Consider the following 16,297-nt stretch of genomic DNA (forward strand, 5'->3'; position numbering starts at 1 on the left):
GAACCCAAAGATGGCCGCCGAGGAGATATACCATCTATCACAAGGGCCATTTCTCACCAACCAAGGCGGATGTGACATCAAAGACACCGGCTCGTTTCTTCAATATTTCCTATCGCGCTCTATCTCTTTCGCCCATCCTGTAACTCGCATCCAAGTAAGCGCTGCCCAAGGACGCAGATAATAATAACTGCCTCGGCAGCGACGAGCGCGATCCACAGGCCGTCGACGAAGGTGATGTCAAAATCACCCAAGAGTTCTTCGATGTCGAGCCGCATTTTCAGCAAAGGACCGGACCGCTGATGTCGAAGATGAAGGATATCCGCTTCTGCGTGAAACGAAACTCTATATGATCGCCAATGAAGCTGTTATAGTACCAGGGGTCAGCTATGCAAGGAACTAGGGGGTATGAAACTTGCAAGACTCTTCTTACCTATCTACAGTATATCCTCCGCCTTCTCCTATCACCGCAGAGACATCGAAGGACAGCGCTGTATCACAGCAGCAGCAGCAGCAGCAGAGTGAAATGAGATCGTTATTTCTGTCTTTACAAGAAGACTCAGGGCCCCAATAGAATATATACGCACTCCTATTCAACCATCAAGCGCAAGGGCATATAATCAGAGTCAATGCGTTTCTAACAAGGACTAGGTATGTATAAAACACACGTGTAGACACAAGACGCAATGCGACGTGTAAACGCCAAATCCACTCTCGTGGCAATATGTATAAAAACCACAAAACCATCAAGCGCGGAAAGAAGTTGATATATCACGGCACAGTTCAAGGGAACAGTCAGTTAGGTCGTTAGCCCGGCACGAGTTTTGAACACGTTGTAAAGTCACGTACCTAAAGTCGTCTTCCCCAAAGTAGCATGAATTCAATGTTTCCGATTGTGGCACGGCCCTGCATCCCTTGGAAAAGCCGATCGGCTGACCACCCCCCACCAAGAACGTCACGTCGATATGGGATTAATATCCAATCGCTTGGATTCAGCAAATCCGGGGAATTCATACGCCAGCTTGTCAGGCGGATACCCTCTTTTACCCGGTTTATACATAGTTAGTTTATTTCGCGCTACTTTTTCTATACACATTGCAGGGGTGCCTCAATGATGTTCTGAGTGTAGAGGAATGTGACGGAATCTTCGACCCCTCGTCCTTGAACTGAGGCGGGGCACCAGTGCGCGTTACTATACAGAATTACATGGATATAGTTGATAAAGGTCATATAAGAGTCGTGATGCGTCACGAGGTAACTCCGGCCTCGGTAAAGATACACCAAAACCTCCCATGTTGTACATACCCAGATAATCCCAATAAAACGCCAGACCGCTGCAAATAAGTTATTTTTTAAGACATTTTGAAAAAAAGGGTAAATCATTGCTTCTTCGAGCTGTCTTGTTGCCTTGCCATTTCGCGAGCGTCGCCCCCTGATGCTCTCCACCAAACATCACAGCCCCAACGTAAGGTTCGCTCAACAGCAGTAGTGGGCGTAAGGGCAGGGCGCACATCGAGGTAGAAGACTGGCTCTCCTGTGGGCTCGGGCTCTCCGGAATAGTAGTCAATGATATAGCGAACCTCCTTTCTCTCTCCGTTCACGTCACGTGAGACGTACCAGTCATGTCGATCGAAGGGAGGTTCCGTCCTGAAGGAAAACGTCAGGGAATATTCTTGCATCAAAATACGGTTCAAGGGAATACGTACTGGAACTTGGAGGGATATATCCAAGCCATGACTTGAATCATGGCGGCCTTGGGCGTCATCTCCTTCGGTCTGCCCTGGAAGCGCACTAGACTGGGTTGCAGCTCCTCTACCTCCTTCTCATAGCCGTACTTTATCACGTTCTCTTCAAAGTTCTGCTCGCCCCGGCTGCATTTGCGCCAGCCTTTGTAGAGTCCGCCGGCGAAGCGTTTCTCCCATTCCATAATCTCCCCCCAAGCGCCCTCGTTCAGGAAGTTGTGTACGCCAACCATACTTTCGACAGCGGTGACATCTGTATCGGTGTAACCCTTGCGCAGTAATGCATTGTACATCTGCTGTGGCGAAGGGTATTCCCAGTTGCCTTCCCCGTCTCCTCTAGGTATTGTCGAGGGTTCGCGCTCTAGAGGTAACATGTGTGTCTGACTGGGAGCTCGTTCCTGTGACAGGTTCTTGAACATGTAGTTCAGCGGATTCAGCTTGGACATGGTAGACTGAGAGTCAGGCTCGGGGGTAGCTGTCTGGGATGCGTGTGGTACGGGGCATGCCGACGGAGGTCCAGCATCATGCTTTACTGGGCACGCTGATGGCAGAGGAGCCATGGCATCAGCGCTTTTCTGGTGTTTGTGCATAGGACATCCTGGCGGTGGTGTTGCACCGTTGCGTGCAAAGGCGCGATGGGACGGAGGGGCTGTAGGAGTCGGAGTGTTGGCCCAAAACCAGCCCATGATGACGACGATGAATCAGGGTCTGATAAGAGATATCAAGAGACGTCAAGAGATGTGAGGAGATACGCCCTACGTGATGTCTTAGTTCGATTGTGTGAGAAGATTGCGAAAGGGGAACAGTAATGGCGATATTGTATAAAAGCCCTGAGAGACAAGAGGCAAAAAGTTCAAGTTCCATCACGACTTTTTTGGACTGGATCATGGACGATAAGAATCCGGGACCCATTCTAGGCGGGAGGCGCCGATATCGACTTAGATCAAAGTTTCCAGCAGGCTTATAAGGCATAGGCCCTTTTTTTAGGCCGTCCATCGGCGCTAAATCAACCAACCCTGCAGTGCCTTTAGCGCTGCGACTTGGCTACTCTCACTGGCCAGCCAGTCCTCTACGTCACCATTCCATCCTTTCCATCCATTCCAAAGCTCAATTGCTCGATTGCATGTGTTCATGTCCAGACCTTTGGTATCCTCGCCTTCACGAGGCTCCTAATTCTAATTCTCTAATCCGGGCAGTATTTTCGTCGCTAGAGGTCGGTCTCAGGAATTGGGCGACTATGTTTATGTCGCTTTATCAATGCGCACCCCCGGCTTCCCGAAGATATGAAATCTCTCCATTTTCTGGCTCGATTTTGCGCGCGACAAATCACTCCTAGAGCGCGACCTGGGCATGTTCCTGCGAACCTCGGCCGATCCTTTTCCACCTTTCGATACGTGCTTTCTCGGTCAGCGCCACGTTCCCACTACCAAGCCAAGGGTATTGTTCTCAAGGCTGCCGTAAATGGTGTTCTGGGCACTGCAGCCTTCATCAAACTTTCCGAGAAGGATAATGGCGGCACAGAGCAAACGGCTGAGGGGCGCATGCTGGAGGCATCCACTCAAGAGCTAGAAAAGACGGTCGATGAAGACGAGACCGGAGTATCACGATGGGCTCAGGAAGTCGTCATCTGTCTAGACCTCTACATATGGGAGCCCTTGTGCACGGGTTTTAGATTCTTTCACTTGGTTGTCATCTTCGTTCCCGTGATACTGTCAGTCCCAGCAATATGGTTCGGGACTCGCCGGCCAGACCAGAACAACGAGAGATCCGGCACTCTCTGGTGGTATAACTTCCTGGTCTGGGCGATGGAGGCTGCAGGTCCCGCGTTCATCAAGGTGCGAGCAATCCCTCCTATCCTATCCCTTTTCCCACTTCGCTTGCTGACTCTTTGGTAACACAGCTTGGCCAATGGGCTGCATCGAGAACCGACATCTTCCCTATCGAAATGTGCAATGTCATGTCCAAACTTCACTCCAATGCGCCAGCGCATTCGCTTCATGCCACGAAACGGATAGTCCAATCTGCCTTTGATGGTCGGCCATTTAGCGACATATTTGAAGAATTCCAAGAACAACCTCTTGGTGTTGGTGCTATTGCCCAAGTATACAAGGCCAAACTCAAGCCCGATCTTGCCGTTCCCGGCGATATTGACGTACTTGACGCTCCCGCGAACATTCGCGCCAACGTTCGTCGAAATGTAAATACCGTACTCAAGAGTAGCCCGCACCGCGTGCCATCCACATATGTCGCCGTCAAGGTCCTTCATCCTGGCGTTGAGCGTACTGTGGCCCGCGACCTTCGCATCATGCGCTTTTTCGCTTTAGCGCTCAACTTGATACCCACCATTGAGTGGTTGTCGCTACCCGACGAAGTTACGCAGTTTGGAGAGATGATGAAGCTACAGTTAGATTTGCGCATAGAGGCAGCCAATCTCGCCAAGTTTCGCAAGAACTTCAAAGAGCGCTCAACAGCCTGGTTCCCATTCCCTTACCTCGAATTCACCACACGAGAAGTCTTGATAGAGGAATTCGCTCAAGGTATTCCGCTCGCGGACTTCCTAGAGAATGGTGGCGGCGCGTTCCAACGTGATATCGCCCACGAAGGTCTCGATGCGTTCCTGCGTATGCTGCTAATTGACAACTTCGTACACGCTGACCTGCATCCTGGCAACATTATGGTCCGATTCTATCAAACTCAGAAACCCCACTTCAAGCTCAAAAGCAATGAACAAGTGAATCCAGAGGAACAGCCCGATGTTACTGAGGAGGTGCTCTCACGCCTACGCCCTTACCGCAAGAAGCGTGATAAAGCAGCTTGGGAGGCCGAATTGAACAAGATAGACGCCGAAGGGTTCCGGCCACAATTGATTTTCATCGACACTGGTCTAGTTACGGAACTGAACAACACCAACCGTCGCAACTTCTTGGATCTCTTCAGGGCTGTCGCAGAATTCGATGGCTACAAGGCAGGCCATCTAATGTGCGAGCGCTGTCGTCAGCCAGAGGCTGTCATCGACAAAGAAGTATTCGCTCTGAAGATGCAGCATCTCGTCTTGTCAGTCAAGAGCCGGACCTTGGCCCTTGGCAACGTCAAGATTGGGGATATCTTACAACAAGTCCTCGACATGGTCCGAGGACATCATGTCAGACTAGAAGGCGACTTTGTCAACGTCGTCATCAGTATCCTACTTCTAGAGGGAATAGGGCGAAGCCTTGACCCGGACCTCGACCTTTTGAGCAGCTCCCTACCAATCCTCAGGCAGTTGGGCGCGCAAAGTGGATGGTCCGTTGGTGACTATCCAATGGCGATTATATGGGCCGGCCTTGAAGCAAGGCGTTTCATGCAAGCCAGCATTGAAGATGTAAGACACCCTTCTCTATTCACCTGGCACAGCTCATACTGATACACATGTCTTAGGTTGAACGATGCGTCAAATATGATTTATTGTCACCAAATGTATAATACCATGTACATTACACGATAAAGAACACCTTTATTGTCGTCTTCCATATAGAAGCGGAGCAGCATTATAGCGGAGTTAGGGCATTTTTAGATGGGGTATTGGGACAGCATCTACACCACTTCTATATAGGTAGAGTATACAGATACACGGCTTTTTGCCTAGACAATGTAATTTCTCGAGATGATATCAGCTCCGAGAATAAAGCCATCGATCTTAGCCTCTTCATAGCACCCTTGTCCACAATCTCTCGTCGCAGGCTCACTGCAACTTCGTAGCCAGGAACGTCACCTGATCCAGAAGCGCCTGGTCCTCGCGTCCCGCATTCTTCAACACCTTGTCGCGGAGATGGTCGACCTGGAGCCCGGGCGCCGTAGGCGGGTTTCCCTGCGCCGTCTGGATGCGGCTGACCTGCATCTCGAGGAAGAACTTGGGCACCTTGATCGCCAGGTTGCCGCCCACGCTGCGGATGCCCACCTCGGTCGCGAGATACACGTTCAGCGCGTCCTGGAAGAACTGCAGGTTGGAACTGCCGACGAAGTCGTCGGTCGCGAAGTTGCGCAGCGCGAATTGCAGGGGCGACTCCGAGGACCGGGAGAAGTCCACAGAGGAATATGTCACTGTGCCCGACGTGACGTCGGGAACGCCCGCGATCGTCGTGGCGAAGCTGGAGCAGGAGATTGTAGATGCCAGCGAGGCCGCGACGTCGGCGACTTCTTCCGGCAGAGCCGTCGAGCCGATCACGAAGCACGCGTTTTGGCGGGCGGCGATGGCTCCTGGTGCCGGGATGATATCCTTGCTTGTGACGAAGGGGATTTTGGGCATGGCGGAAGCAGCGCCGACGAGGGCGATGACGGGAATAGATGAACGCATTTTGAAAGTATCGACCGTCCCGAGAACACTGGATGAATTTCAAGATATACACGAATTATAGTATAAAGTAAAGGAGAGTTTTAAATATTAAACAACTAATTCGTGACGAACCAGCGGCGATATAAAGACCAGGTGAGAAGCGAATGAAAATCCTTTCCAGAAGGTAGCGAACGAATAAGTTACGTAGTTGACGAGCAGAGATGGATGAGAGAACGTCGATCAGATTGTCAAGCTGCGCATCGCGAGGCTTTATGCATTATTACTTTAGGTGCCTAGACTTACCCTACCCAGGCAACGAGCGTGGAAACACGCCAAGCGTGCCGACGTTATGTTGCGTTTCACACATCGTGATGACTTCAGACGACGTACTAGCTCGCGCCGTCTCAAGTTTTCCTCGTACCTTGCGTCTGAACTCCTATCATACCAGTCCTAAGAACTAGGGTGCGCAACTAGCCAATAGGTGACGAACAGAGGTTGCGTGACACCGTCGTTGCATTTGCGCTGGTATGCTACGGGGCCCAGGGTTTTGCAACACGAACGAACCCTTTGTATACATATGCAATCGCTTGGTTGCAAAGCCATTTCTAGGTTTCACGATATGAGTGCGACCAATCACGGGTTGCAGTCGTTGTATGATCTGCGTGATCCCTGCGCGAACCTAAGTGGCCGAGATAACCGCAACTCAACGTCGCTTCGAGGAATACGAGTGAGTGTAACGATGTTCGATCAGCATTCACACAAAGACTGATAATTAGAGTTAAACAACCATGTCTCATTACGGCGTCTAGATATTGCATTCTAGCACACGCGAATATTTCTCTGCATCCAGCCCCGTCAGACCCCTTCTTCTCCATTCTCAAGCAAAAGAATGACTGATAGGAAATCCACCATGAACACTCCACTCCACTCCACTCCTATCCACTTCAACTGTCACCATTGCGGCTGGTCTTTCATACTAGACTTATAGACCAATGAGAGCAAGACCAACAGCCTTGAGCAGCTCATTAGTAATACCCCCGACGGCCAAGAGGACACCGCCGACGACATGGTCGAGGCTGAAGACGAGGCCCTTGAGAGCGAAAGCGAGGGGGGTGAGGTAGTGAACGACCTTGGCTGAACTGATGTTAGCGCATAGTCATATATACATTACATACTAAGTCCACCATCTAGCAGGGTGGAGGTGCTCGAACGTACCGAGGCCAAGTTTGTAGAGAATCTTCTTGACGGTGAAGAGAACCTCGAAGATGATGATCGAAAGCGTCTTGAACAGGTCCGGCTTGCCGAAGCGCGCCTCGACGAGAGCACGCTTGACGACGGTCGTGTTGGCGGCTGTCAGGAGGTCCGTGATGGCCTGGAGTTGGGGCGCGATCTGGGATGCGTCTGCGGTGGCTTGGGCATCGGTCGGGTTCTCTGGGACGGCGTCCAGAGTCGAGTCTAGAGGTTGTCAGTCTTGGAGATGTCTTATCGTTGGTGAGATGTTCGACGGGAACTCACTGATGATGGCGGTCTGCTCCTGGATGTTGGCCAGAAGCGTTGTGAGGCTGGCGCCTAGCGCCTCGTAGTCCTGGCGCTTCTCGAGGCTCTCGGAGACGGCGATGGGGTTGGCGATGGCGCTCGTGATGAGTCCGCCGATGGCAAAGATGGTGAAGATGGCCTTCATTTTGAGAGGTGGTGGTGAAGTGGAATTGAAATGGTGGATTTAACGAGTTTGAGAAGAGGTTCAGACTGCTGGAGCTGCTGATGTGTTCGTGCTGTAGAGGAGCGAGGATGAAGATTTCCGGAACGATCGAGCACCTCTATTTATCTTCACTCCTATCGTCGTTGTCGTAGTTGTTTTCTCGCCCCCGACTATCACCTCTTTTCACCATTTTCTTGATTTTGGCCACCATTTCTCCTGAAGCCGGCGTTTGGTTCCCGTCAAGATACACTCCAGTGTCGATCCTATCCCCCTTTCTTGATATCAAGTGCCCCCTCCAACGACCGGTTTCTAGCCCCCAACCGGTTCTCTATACCCTCCATTGTAGGGTTAACGGTATTTCAACCGGATGTGTCTTTGAACTTTGTGGTCAGGAATGCGTCACTGCCATCGTTGCCCCTATACTTAGCATCTCTGTCTATCTTTTCAGGGAAAGATCGACCTCCAGTCATACCTCCGGACATTCGTGACCACAGTACCAGTTCCTGTATACCCGAAGGTCCAACAGAAACTAAATATGGTCAGCCCCTGAACAGACATCTGCTGTATGTGGCCGGCCATCACGTACAGTCCACGTTCTCCATTATCATTGGACATATCTTTCTTTGCTTAGATTGCATGCATGCAATTCTTGAGAACACCTATCCTTTAAGAACTCCTATATGCTCGATGATGTCAAGTCTTTTATCTTTCAGGTTTTAAAAACAAACGCGAGGCAATATTCTCCATCACAGCATTCCTTATTGGAAAATTGTTCCTTCTAGGGTTGTGTGAGCGGTCAAGGCTTCATATTCTGCCCTGAAGATCGTAAAAGCTGAATGCTTAAGCTTTTTTTCAGCAGAGAAGATCGCGCTGATCTGATCTTGATCTCACATCCTGCAGATGATAAACTGTCCGAAATTTTCGATCACTTCACCAGTACGCGAGTAATAGAATGCGCTCCTCGACTAACAAATGGGTATTAGATCTTCAAGGGGCTCTAGATCCATATTGTGTCGCCACCTACTACCCCGGACAATCAGTCAAATCCAATGGTTGCGCATACTCTTCACACCTAACATGAGCCTTATAGTGCAATGGAGCCGCCCTATATCCGAAAGCAACGTAACGCAAGGCAGCCGCTGAGGTCTGGAGAAATGTTACCCAACATTAATTCAGAGATGGCGAAAGAGTCGGTACCCGGCACAGCTCCAATAGAAATGCCGGAAGATGCTCCTCGGGATTACTCCGCCGCTCGGTTATTTATCCGGACTAGAACAACGGCATGCGTGATTGCAGGGCCACCTCACCTCATTCACGTAGCGGTGTAAAAACCAGGTTTTCCGCCCAAAAGGTTTTCATCTCGTCTTCTCATACGCATGTGTTGCTCCATGAGATGAATTGCGACATATTATGATACAACTTGATGACATCAGCTGATCTATCTTCATTAGACTAGGTGCCCATGGAAATGGCGTTTATGGAAGCATAACTTGCTCGCCTGGTCATCCAGCGACAGAAACTTGATTCATCGTTGGTTTTACGATTGAAGACGTGGACACGGATGATGCCGGAGAGAAAAGAGCCTTGCTGTTACATTACCGGTATGCAGGCTCTTTTGGCTCTACTCCGACCCCAACATAATCGCGAACGACATCTGATGCGACAGCGGCTTATAAAGACTTGGGGCCGGCTATAGTTGTTGACTTCGCCATTATATCCCAGGACGAGGTAATGGATCGGTCGATCAGGTGGGATATTTTCAAGCCTTCCTTACCTGCCGTGTTCGGAGTCGGTCGCGGTTATTAGAAGGAGATCTATTAAGTTGTTGTAGTTTCCTAGAGTGAATAATTATATGAAGAGCCGAAAATAGGACTTGAGATGCTTTCGTCCTAGGCTAGGACTACAGGCATGGAATCTGTTTGTCTGTAAACCTAGGATCATGATAGTCTATAAAGCGAAGTTAGGTTACAAAGCTATGTCCATATGACTAAATATGCATAGAAAGGGCTAGCATGGAAGTTGGTCAATATGAGTGAATTCATAATATTAGTTCAGTTTAGAGATCTGCCAACTGCCAACATCTAAGTGCGAAGCGCGAGGTCTCTGTGAAAGTGGTTACAATTACCTAGCTACCTAGAAAAATTCACGTAGCCAAACTCGTAGGGATTCATCCAAAAGTCAGACCAAATCAATCCATTCCACGTTCACACCACAACTCTGCAAAATTTCAGGTGTCAGTTCGCCTTCCCTGTCAATACCAAATCCCATGATACTAAACCGCTCTTTCAGGGTCCGAAAACCGGGGTGAGTACGGCTCCTAACCGGGGGATTGATAAAAATTAATCCTGGCTCACCAGTTGATTCGTCCATGATGCAACTCATTTCAATACCTTTACAAAACACGGTACTTGACTCACCAGTTGACTCATTGGCAATACATTTTATTTCCCAGGGTCTAGGGATTTGTCCGTAAAAAACCTCGCCAAACATAAACCCATCAAGGTAGCACACACCTACCACTTGGTATCGTCTACATTTTCCGTATTCGTCGAGAGGACGGAGGACCACGGGATAATCGCAGCCGAGAAAGAAGAAAATCTGATCATCCGAAGTCATTGCTTGGGGGCCAAGGCCGAAATATCCCTCCTTTGTGACGAAGAATCGCCTTCCCAAGCACATTCGAGACGCGGTACGAGCATAAACTGTCAGATCATCCCAAATAGCATCCAAACCATCTAGATGCTGTAACTGTACCATTTCAACAAATTTCAAAAAGCTGAGCGCTTGTTTCCGAGACGCTATGCTTGCTTGAGTCGGGGAGCGCACATCTCCAAAATCACCACATAGCGTCGTGCGAAGGAATGCCATTTGAATTGACGCGCCGTCAGGCTTGTATGAACCATGAGACCAATCATCTTCAGATATTATAGAGGCAGTTTCAACCAATTTTTCCAAATTGTCCACTGACGTTGCCCTAAGCCAGTCTAGTTCTGTCCAGTCTACTGAGGAAACTTGGTCAACCACCCCATTAGCTACGCTAGCGATGGGGAGAATTCCGTCATTGGAAAACTTAGTATAGGCCAAGGTCAATCCAGCTGCGAGTTTGGGACATTCCAATAGAGGGGCAGCGGGTTTTGTCGACAAATCGGGGACCCAACTTGGGAGGCCTTCGAGTCTAGTCGTTTCCAGCTCGCAAGACGCGAGAATACCCATCGAGTGATAATCGTAAATGCATTGCTTGGCTAGTTCAGTGTAAATTTCTGCGATGGGAAGTCTGTAATCCGGGATAGCCCAATCCTGCCCGTCTCCTCTTGGCCGGAGAACCGCCAGCATCCCGTAGACTTTATCTCTGAGGTTTGAGCATTGGGTTCCAGCGAGAGCATCACGTAAGTGAACGACAGGAATCTTGAAAGGACTCGTGATTTCGCGGAGTATATTTGCGTGGTGCAAACCGGATGAGAGAATGAATGTCGACATCTCTTTTATAATGCACATTGTGGCATGACGGAAGACATGCCAGTCTATGGCAGCTGGACCACAGTAGATAACCGCCCGTTTCGCGAGGTGGACTTCTTGGCGAATCCAAACCCGTTCAAACCAGGATCTCTGCATCAAAGCCCAGATTTCTTGCAATGGTATACCAGAGGGGAAAACTCCGGTTGATAATGCCTTTTCGTCTTCCGTATGTGCTCTGCTCGTGGGCTTCGCTACCACCGTACTCCAGTCAAATTCAACTCGCGTGCCGACAAACCCCATGTAGCGCATAGCAGCCGCACTGTCGTCTTTCTCGGGCCCAAGCCAGATGATGACGCGTGCTGCAAGTTGATAAACATCACGCATTAACTGCACTTGGTGACCACGCTCGTTGAGGTTCGCCTGGTTGATGCAGATCGCGTCAACCCAGAGTGTTTTTGCATACTTCTTGGCGCGGAGGTGTCTGAGGGCGGAATCCAAATTATCTGTTATCCTGATAAACGAGGTGTCGCCCGAGCCACCATCAACACTAACAGCCCAATCGCCCTGAATACCCCAGCAGTATGATAGTGCTTGGTATTTGAATTTGGCTTCTGTTCTAGCGGATGCCTCACGCTCAGCAATAGGCTGTTCAAGTCTCGAATGCTGCGCGGGCAAATCGACATGGCGGATGGATATTTGTAGTTTGTCAGGAAACGAACCAGCATGTAGAGTTAGGAGTCGTATTTGACGCCCTAAGAGGGGTTTGTACTGATATCCAGGCATTGCAAGGCTACCTGTTACCTATAGAGGAGAGATGACTGATGTAAAACGACATCAATGATCGGAAGTAATCTTGCGTTGCAAGACCTAGAAAGAACCAGACTATGCAGAAATATGGGATATGGCGAGATCATGTTTGCATGAATGCATTGATAAATCCGAGTCGGTGCAAACTTACCTTCCATGTGACACATTTGTGGCAGTGCAAGTGTAAATACTACTTCCCCGCATCAACCATTGGCTCTGGCTGAAAGTCCGCACATAGGTATTTATGCCTCGAATGCGAATCATTTATGGCCGATGAAGGATAGTACTTAGAAGTGCGTCAAATCACGACTGTCTTGATGATACTACATGGAAGCGTTGCGTTGGCCCATACGTAGACAGAGCGAGATCCTCTTTGATAACGATATTCCCGCACCGAAAGAAACCGCGGCTAGAGCCAGGCGCGTGATGAAAATCATTCATTATCTAGTACCAATAGAATACTGAGCTGAAAGTCCGCGTCGCGTAGTGAGCTGAAGTGGTGTGGCTAGATCCAATTGAAATAGGGGTCACTTAGCCACAAGATGACTAGGATATGTGGCTGTCAGGGGGCGGGATGCTCTTGAGCCGGATCTCTATGTGATAGAAAGGATGTTGTGCGTAACTTATATTTTATGTTCACGCGTCTTGGATTGTACGAGCGATAGTATCCCAGTCGCCAGATTCCTTCGCAATGTCAACCATTGTTTGCTAGCAGCAATCAACAAGTACGGTTGATTGAGTAGGTCGATAAGGTTCTGATTTTGAACCGTAAACTGAGCTTCGCACGTAAAGCTTCCGAATACTGATGCAGCCAGCAATGGCCTCCTTAATTTGTTGGTAGAGAGGTTATCGTGCCACGGCTTTGATACGTTTTAAATTACGAGCTCCGTTGGTGTATAAAACTAGTACAAAGTAATACGAGAGGGAGATGAGTGAAAGAGCAGCTATAAATGCAGGATCAGGCAGAGCCAAGATGGCGAGGCCAAAGATCATGGCAGCTGACGTGGTGATCTGGAAGGCACTCACTGTCGGAAACTTTCACATTGGTGGAAAACTGAGATCTGACGATGTCTCTTCTATCTTGCAGTGGCGTGAAGCTCTCAGTACTCTCTATGATAATCTATTCCGATACGCTCTCTACCAGAGACACCGGTGATCAATCCAAGACTGTCACAGTACTGCCCAGCTATGGTTTTATATATTTGTTCTATTATTGCATAAGGAGGGAAGTTCTAGTTTTCACCCCTTATTCCCTTTCCTAGCGTTATATATAATGTTCCTTAATCTATACTATATATTAAAAATTAAACTTCCTTAGTTTTATAATAATACTTCCTTCTTTTAAATATAATTAACCTTAATTATATAAGTTTAAATTTAATTATAATATAGTTATATAATATATATATTATATTATTTATTTTAAATTATATTCCTTTTTAAAGTAATATAGTAATGCCTTATAGCTTTATAGTAGAATTTTCTACTATAGTAATTAATTATTTACTTTATATATTTCTTTATTTTTCCTTTTTCCTTTTTTATATTTATTTTATTACTTTTTTATAATTATAACGCTTAACTTTATTTTTAATTTTTTAAAAAAGGTTTTTTTAAATATTTTATTTATACCTTTTTTTATTTTCTTTTATTTATTACTATTATTATTATATTAATATATATACCTATTTTTATAAGTAAAAAGTTTTACTTTTATTATTTTTAAATTAACTTTAATATATATTATAAAAAAGGTAATATTATTTAAAAGGTAATACTATTTTACTTTATATATATATTTTAAGGTAATATTTTTTTAACCTATTATATTTAATATAATAAATGTTATAATTTATATAAGTTAATATATTAATTATATTTTATTAATATTTTATTCCTTATTTTATAATTTCCTTTATTATTTTTAATTTTTAATTATATTTTTTTTAAATAAATAATACCTTTAATAATTAAAAATATTTATAATTTAAATTTACTTTTATTTTAATATATTAATTTTTAATATAATATATTTTCTATTTAACCTGGCCACCTAATTAACCTAGTTATATTTTTAACCTTTATATACGCATTTAAAAATATCTTAATAACTATTTATACAATTAACTTAAATTAATTTAAATTTAAATTATTAAACGTTTTTATAATATTTTTATAAGTTTATATATTATAGCTAGGTTTATTATAAGCTTTATAATATTAAGCATAAATTTCCTTTTTCTTTATATAACGATTACCTTAATATATAATGTAATTTTCTACCTTAAAAATACCCTATACCTTTATTTAATCCTTAATATCTTTAATAGTAAAAGATCCTTCATTTTATAATTTAATTCTTTTTATACAATAATATTTATTAAATTTATAATTTACTTTATAAAAGCTTTTAACCTTCCCTTTTAATAATATAAAATAATATATAATATTAATTATATTATATATAATTTAACCTAACCTTTCGATAATAAATATAGGAAAGCTATTTTAATATTATATAATCCTTTATTTAATATATTTAAAAAGGGAATTAGCTTTAATTAAGTTATTTAAAGTTATAATTATATAAGGATTAAGTAGTATTAAGGATAAAGGGTTAATTTAAAATATAATTAAACAATTTAACTAATTAATAATATAGTTTAAATTATATAACATTAAACCTACTTCTTTAAATCCCCCTTATATATTATTTAAAATAATTGCTTTATTAAATGTATAGAAAAATATAATTATAAAATCTTCCTTTTAAATATAAGTAATATATACCTATATAAAGTCTTTAATTTACTTTTTATATAATTATTTTAAAAGGTTAAATATCCTAATATTAAATAGTTAAAGGTAATAAAAGGAATAAGGAAATATATAAAGAGTAATAATATTATTTTCTTTATAATATAATTTAAATTTATATAAATAATAGCTTTTATAACTATTAAAAAGGAAAAAGTAATAATATCCTTTTATATAAAGCTTTATATATTTATTAAAATATTTAATTTAATTTATAATTTATTTATTTATTATTTAACCATTTTTTATAGTTATAATTTTTTAATTATTTAATATATTATTATTTTTATATTAAAGTATAAGGTAGTTTTTTTCTATTAAAATAATATATAATAAAATAATTTAACTATATAATAAAATTATTTAAATAATTATAAACTATTTTAAATTGCTTAGTTAAATAGCTTATAGTTTTTATTTATATTTAATTAAAGTTATAACTATTTTAAATAATGCATCTCCCACTTAACCTAGCCACCCAATTGAGCTGGCCACCCCCTTAACTTATATAAAAGTCCAATATTTCAATTTAGAATAACTTAACCAATATTAGTCCTACAATTTAGTAATTAGTACCATTAGATCCGTTATTTAATAAGGAATCTAGCGGTATTTTTTACTATTTTTTATAAAATTTATTGGGCGAAATATTAAGCAATACGCTAAAAGGCCGCTAGGCAAGGATTATTTTAGCGCTTACTTTAGCGTATTGCTTAATAACTCCACGGATATAAGTCGTATAAATCAATGGAGAGTACCGTTGGATAGCCCTTCTTATTACGAATCTAATGGTATATTTCATTATTTTATACGATTAGTATTCATAGAGTTATTCAATTATCACGTGATTAGCGCACCGACGTTTTTTGTATGGGCTGGTGGGGTAGCTAGGTCAATTGGGTGGCCAGGTTAAGTGGGAGATGCGTTATAATTTTACTTATTATAAACCTAATTTTATTAAAATTATAAATATTTTCTTTTTAAATATTATTTTTATTTATTATTTTTTATATAAGGATAAATTAAATATAGTATTTAATTAGATTTTTATTTAATACCTATTAATAATTAATTCTTTAATTAAAATATATTTAAATGTTTAAAGTTTATTATGTAAAGTTTAATATCTAATTCTTTTTAACTAGCTTTTAACTTTATAATATTATTAATTAATTAGCTATATCTTTTATATAACTATATAAAGGTAAAAACAATTTTGCTATAAGATTAAAGATATATTATATAATTAATTTTTCTTTATTTAAAGTTAATTGGGCTTTTAAAGGTAGTATTTTGCTTATTGGTTTAAAACCTTTCGTTTAAAGGGTAAGTATTATATAAGGAACATTATAAATAGTAACAGTACGTTAGATAAATAATTTCGGATTTCGTTTAATAGCTTAAAATATAAACTATAGGTTGCTTTCTTTATAAAGGGTTTTTATAATTGTTAATAGAAAAATGAGG

At 43.2% G+C, this 16,297-nt stretch overlaps 5 protein-coding genes across 5 annotated transcripts; 1 reads left to right on the forward strand and 4 right to left on the reverse strand.

The window, feature by feature from the left end:
* Positions 1–883: 883 nt before the first annotated feature.
* Positions 884–2,670, reverse strand: F5B22DRAFT_608359 (cytochrome c/c1 heme-lyase). Its single transcript, XM_047975068.1, has 2 exons — positions 1,704–2,670; positions 884–1,644 (listed from the first exon to the last, which is right to left on the reverse strand). Exons 1-2 carry the CDS (start codon positions 2,423–2,425, stop codon positions 1,377–1,379), a joined length of 990 nt encoding a protein of 329 aa, XP_047830411.1. The 5' UTR covers positions 2,426–2,670; the 3' UTR covers positions 884–1,376.
* Positions 2,671–2,734: 64 nt separating this feature from the next.
* F5B22DRAFT_202605 (putative ubiquinone biosynthesis protein) lies at positions 2,735–5,331 on the forward strand. The gene is made up of 3 exons (XM_047969612.1): positions 2,735–3,574; positions 3,640–5,100; positions 5,157–5,331. Exons 1-3 carry the CDS (start codon positions 3,023–3,025, stop codon positions 5,199–5,201), a joined length of 2,058 nt encoding a protein of 685 aa, XP_047830412.1. The 5' UTR covers positions 2,735–3,022; the 3' UTR covers positions 5,202–5,331.
* Positions 5,080–6,317, reverse strand: F5B22DRAFT_608362 (uncharacterized protein). The gene has a single exon (XM_047975069.1). The coding sequence runs from the start codon at positions 6,070–6,072 to the stop codon at positions 5,461–5,463; it is 612 nt and encodes a 203-aa protein (XP_047830413.1). The 5' UTR covers positions 6,073–6,317; the 3' UTR covers positions 5,080–5,460.
* Positions 6,318–6,990: 673 nt separating this feature from the next.
* Positions 6,991–7,963, reverse strand: F5B22DRAFT_202654 (uncharacterized protein). The gene is made up of 3 exons (XM_047969613.1): positions 7,567–7,963; positions 7,267–7,506; positions 6,991–7,185 (listed from the first exon to the last, which is right to left on the reverse strand). The coding sequence occupies exons 1-3, from the start codon at positions 7,730–7,732 to the stop codon at positions 7,034–7,036; spliced, it is 558 nt and encodes a 185-aa protein (XP_047830414.1). The 5' UTR covers positions 7,733–7,963; the 3' UTR covers positions 6,991–7,033.
* Positions 7,964–9,769: 1,806 nt separating this feature from the next.
* On the reverse strand, positions 9,770–12,635 carry F5B22DRAFT_608369 (heterokaryon incompatibility protein-domain-containing protein). The gene is made up of 2 exons (XM_047975070.1): positions 12,165–12,635; positions 9,770–12,024 (listed from the first exon to the last, which is right to left on the reverse strand). Exon 2 carries the CDS (start codon positions 11,987–11,989, stop codon positions 9,929–9,931), a length of 2,061 nt encoding a protein of 686 aa, XP_047830415.1. The 5' UTR covers positions 11,990–12,024; positions 12,165–12,635; the 3' UTR covers positions 9,770–9,928.
* Positions 12,636–16,297: the final 3,662 nt, after the last annotated feature.

This window comes from Xylaria bambusicola (genome assembly GCF_022495145.1).
Source record: "Xylaria bambusicola strain CBS 139988 unplaced genomic scaffold F5B22scaffold_23, whole genome shotgun sequence".
Classification (NCBI taxonomy): Eukaryota; Fungi; Ascomycota; class Sordariomycetes; order Xylariales; family Xylariaceae; genus Xylaria; species Xylaria bambusicola.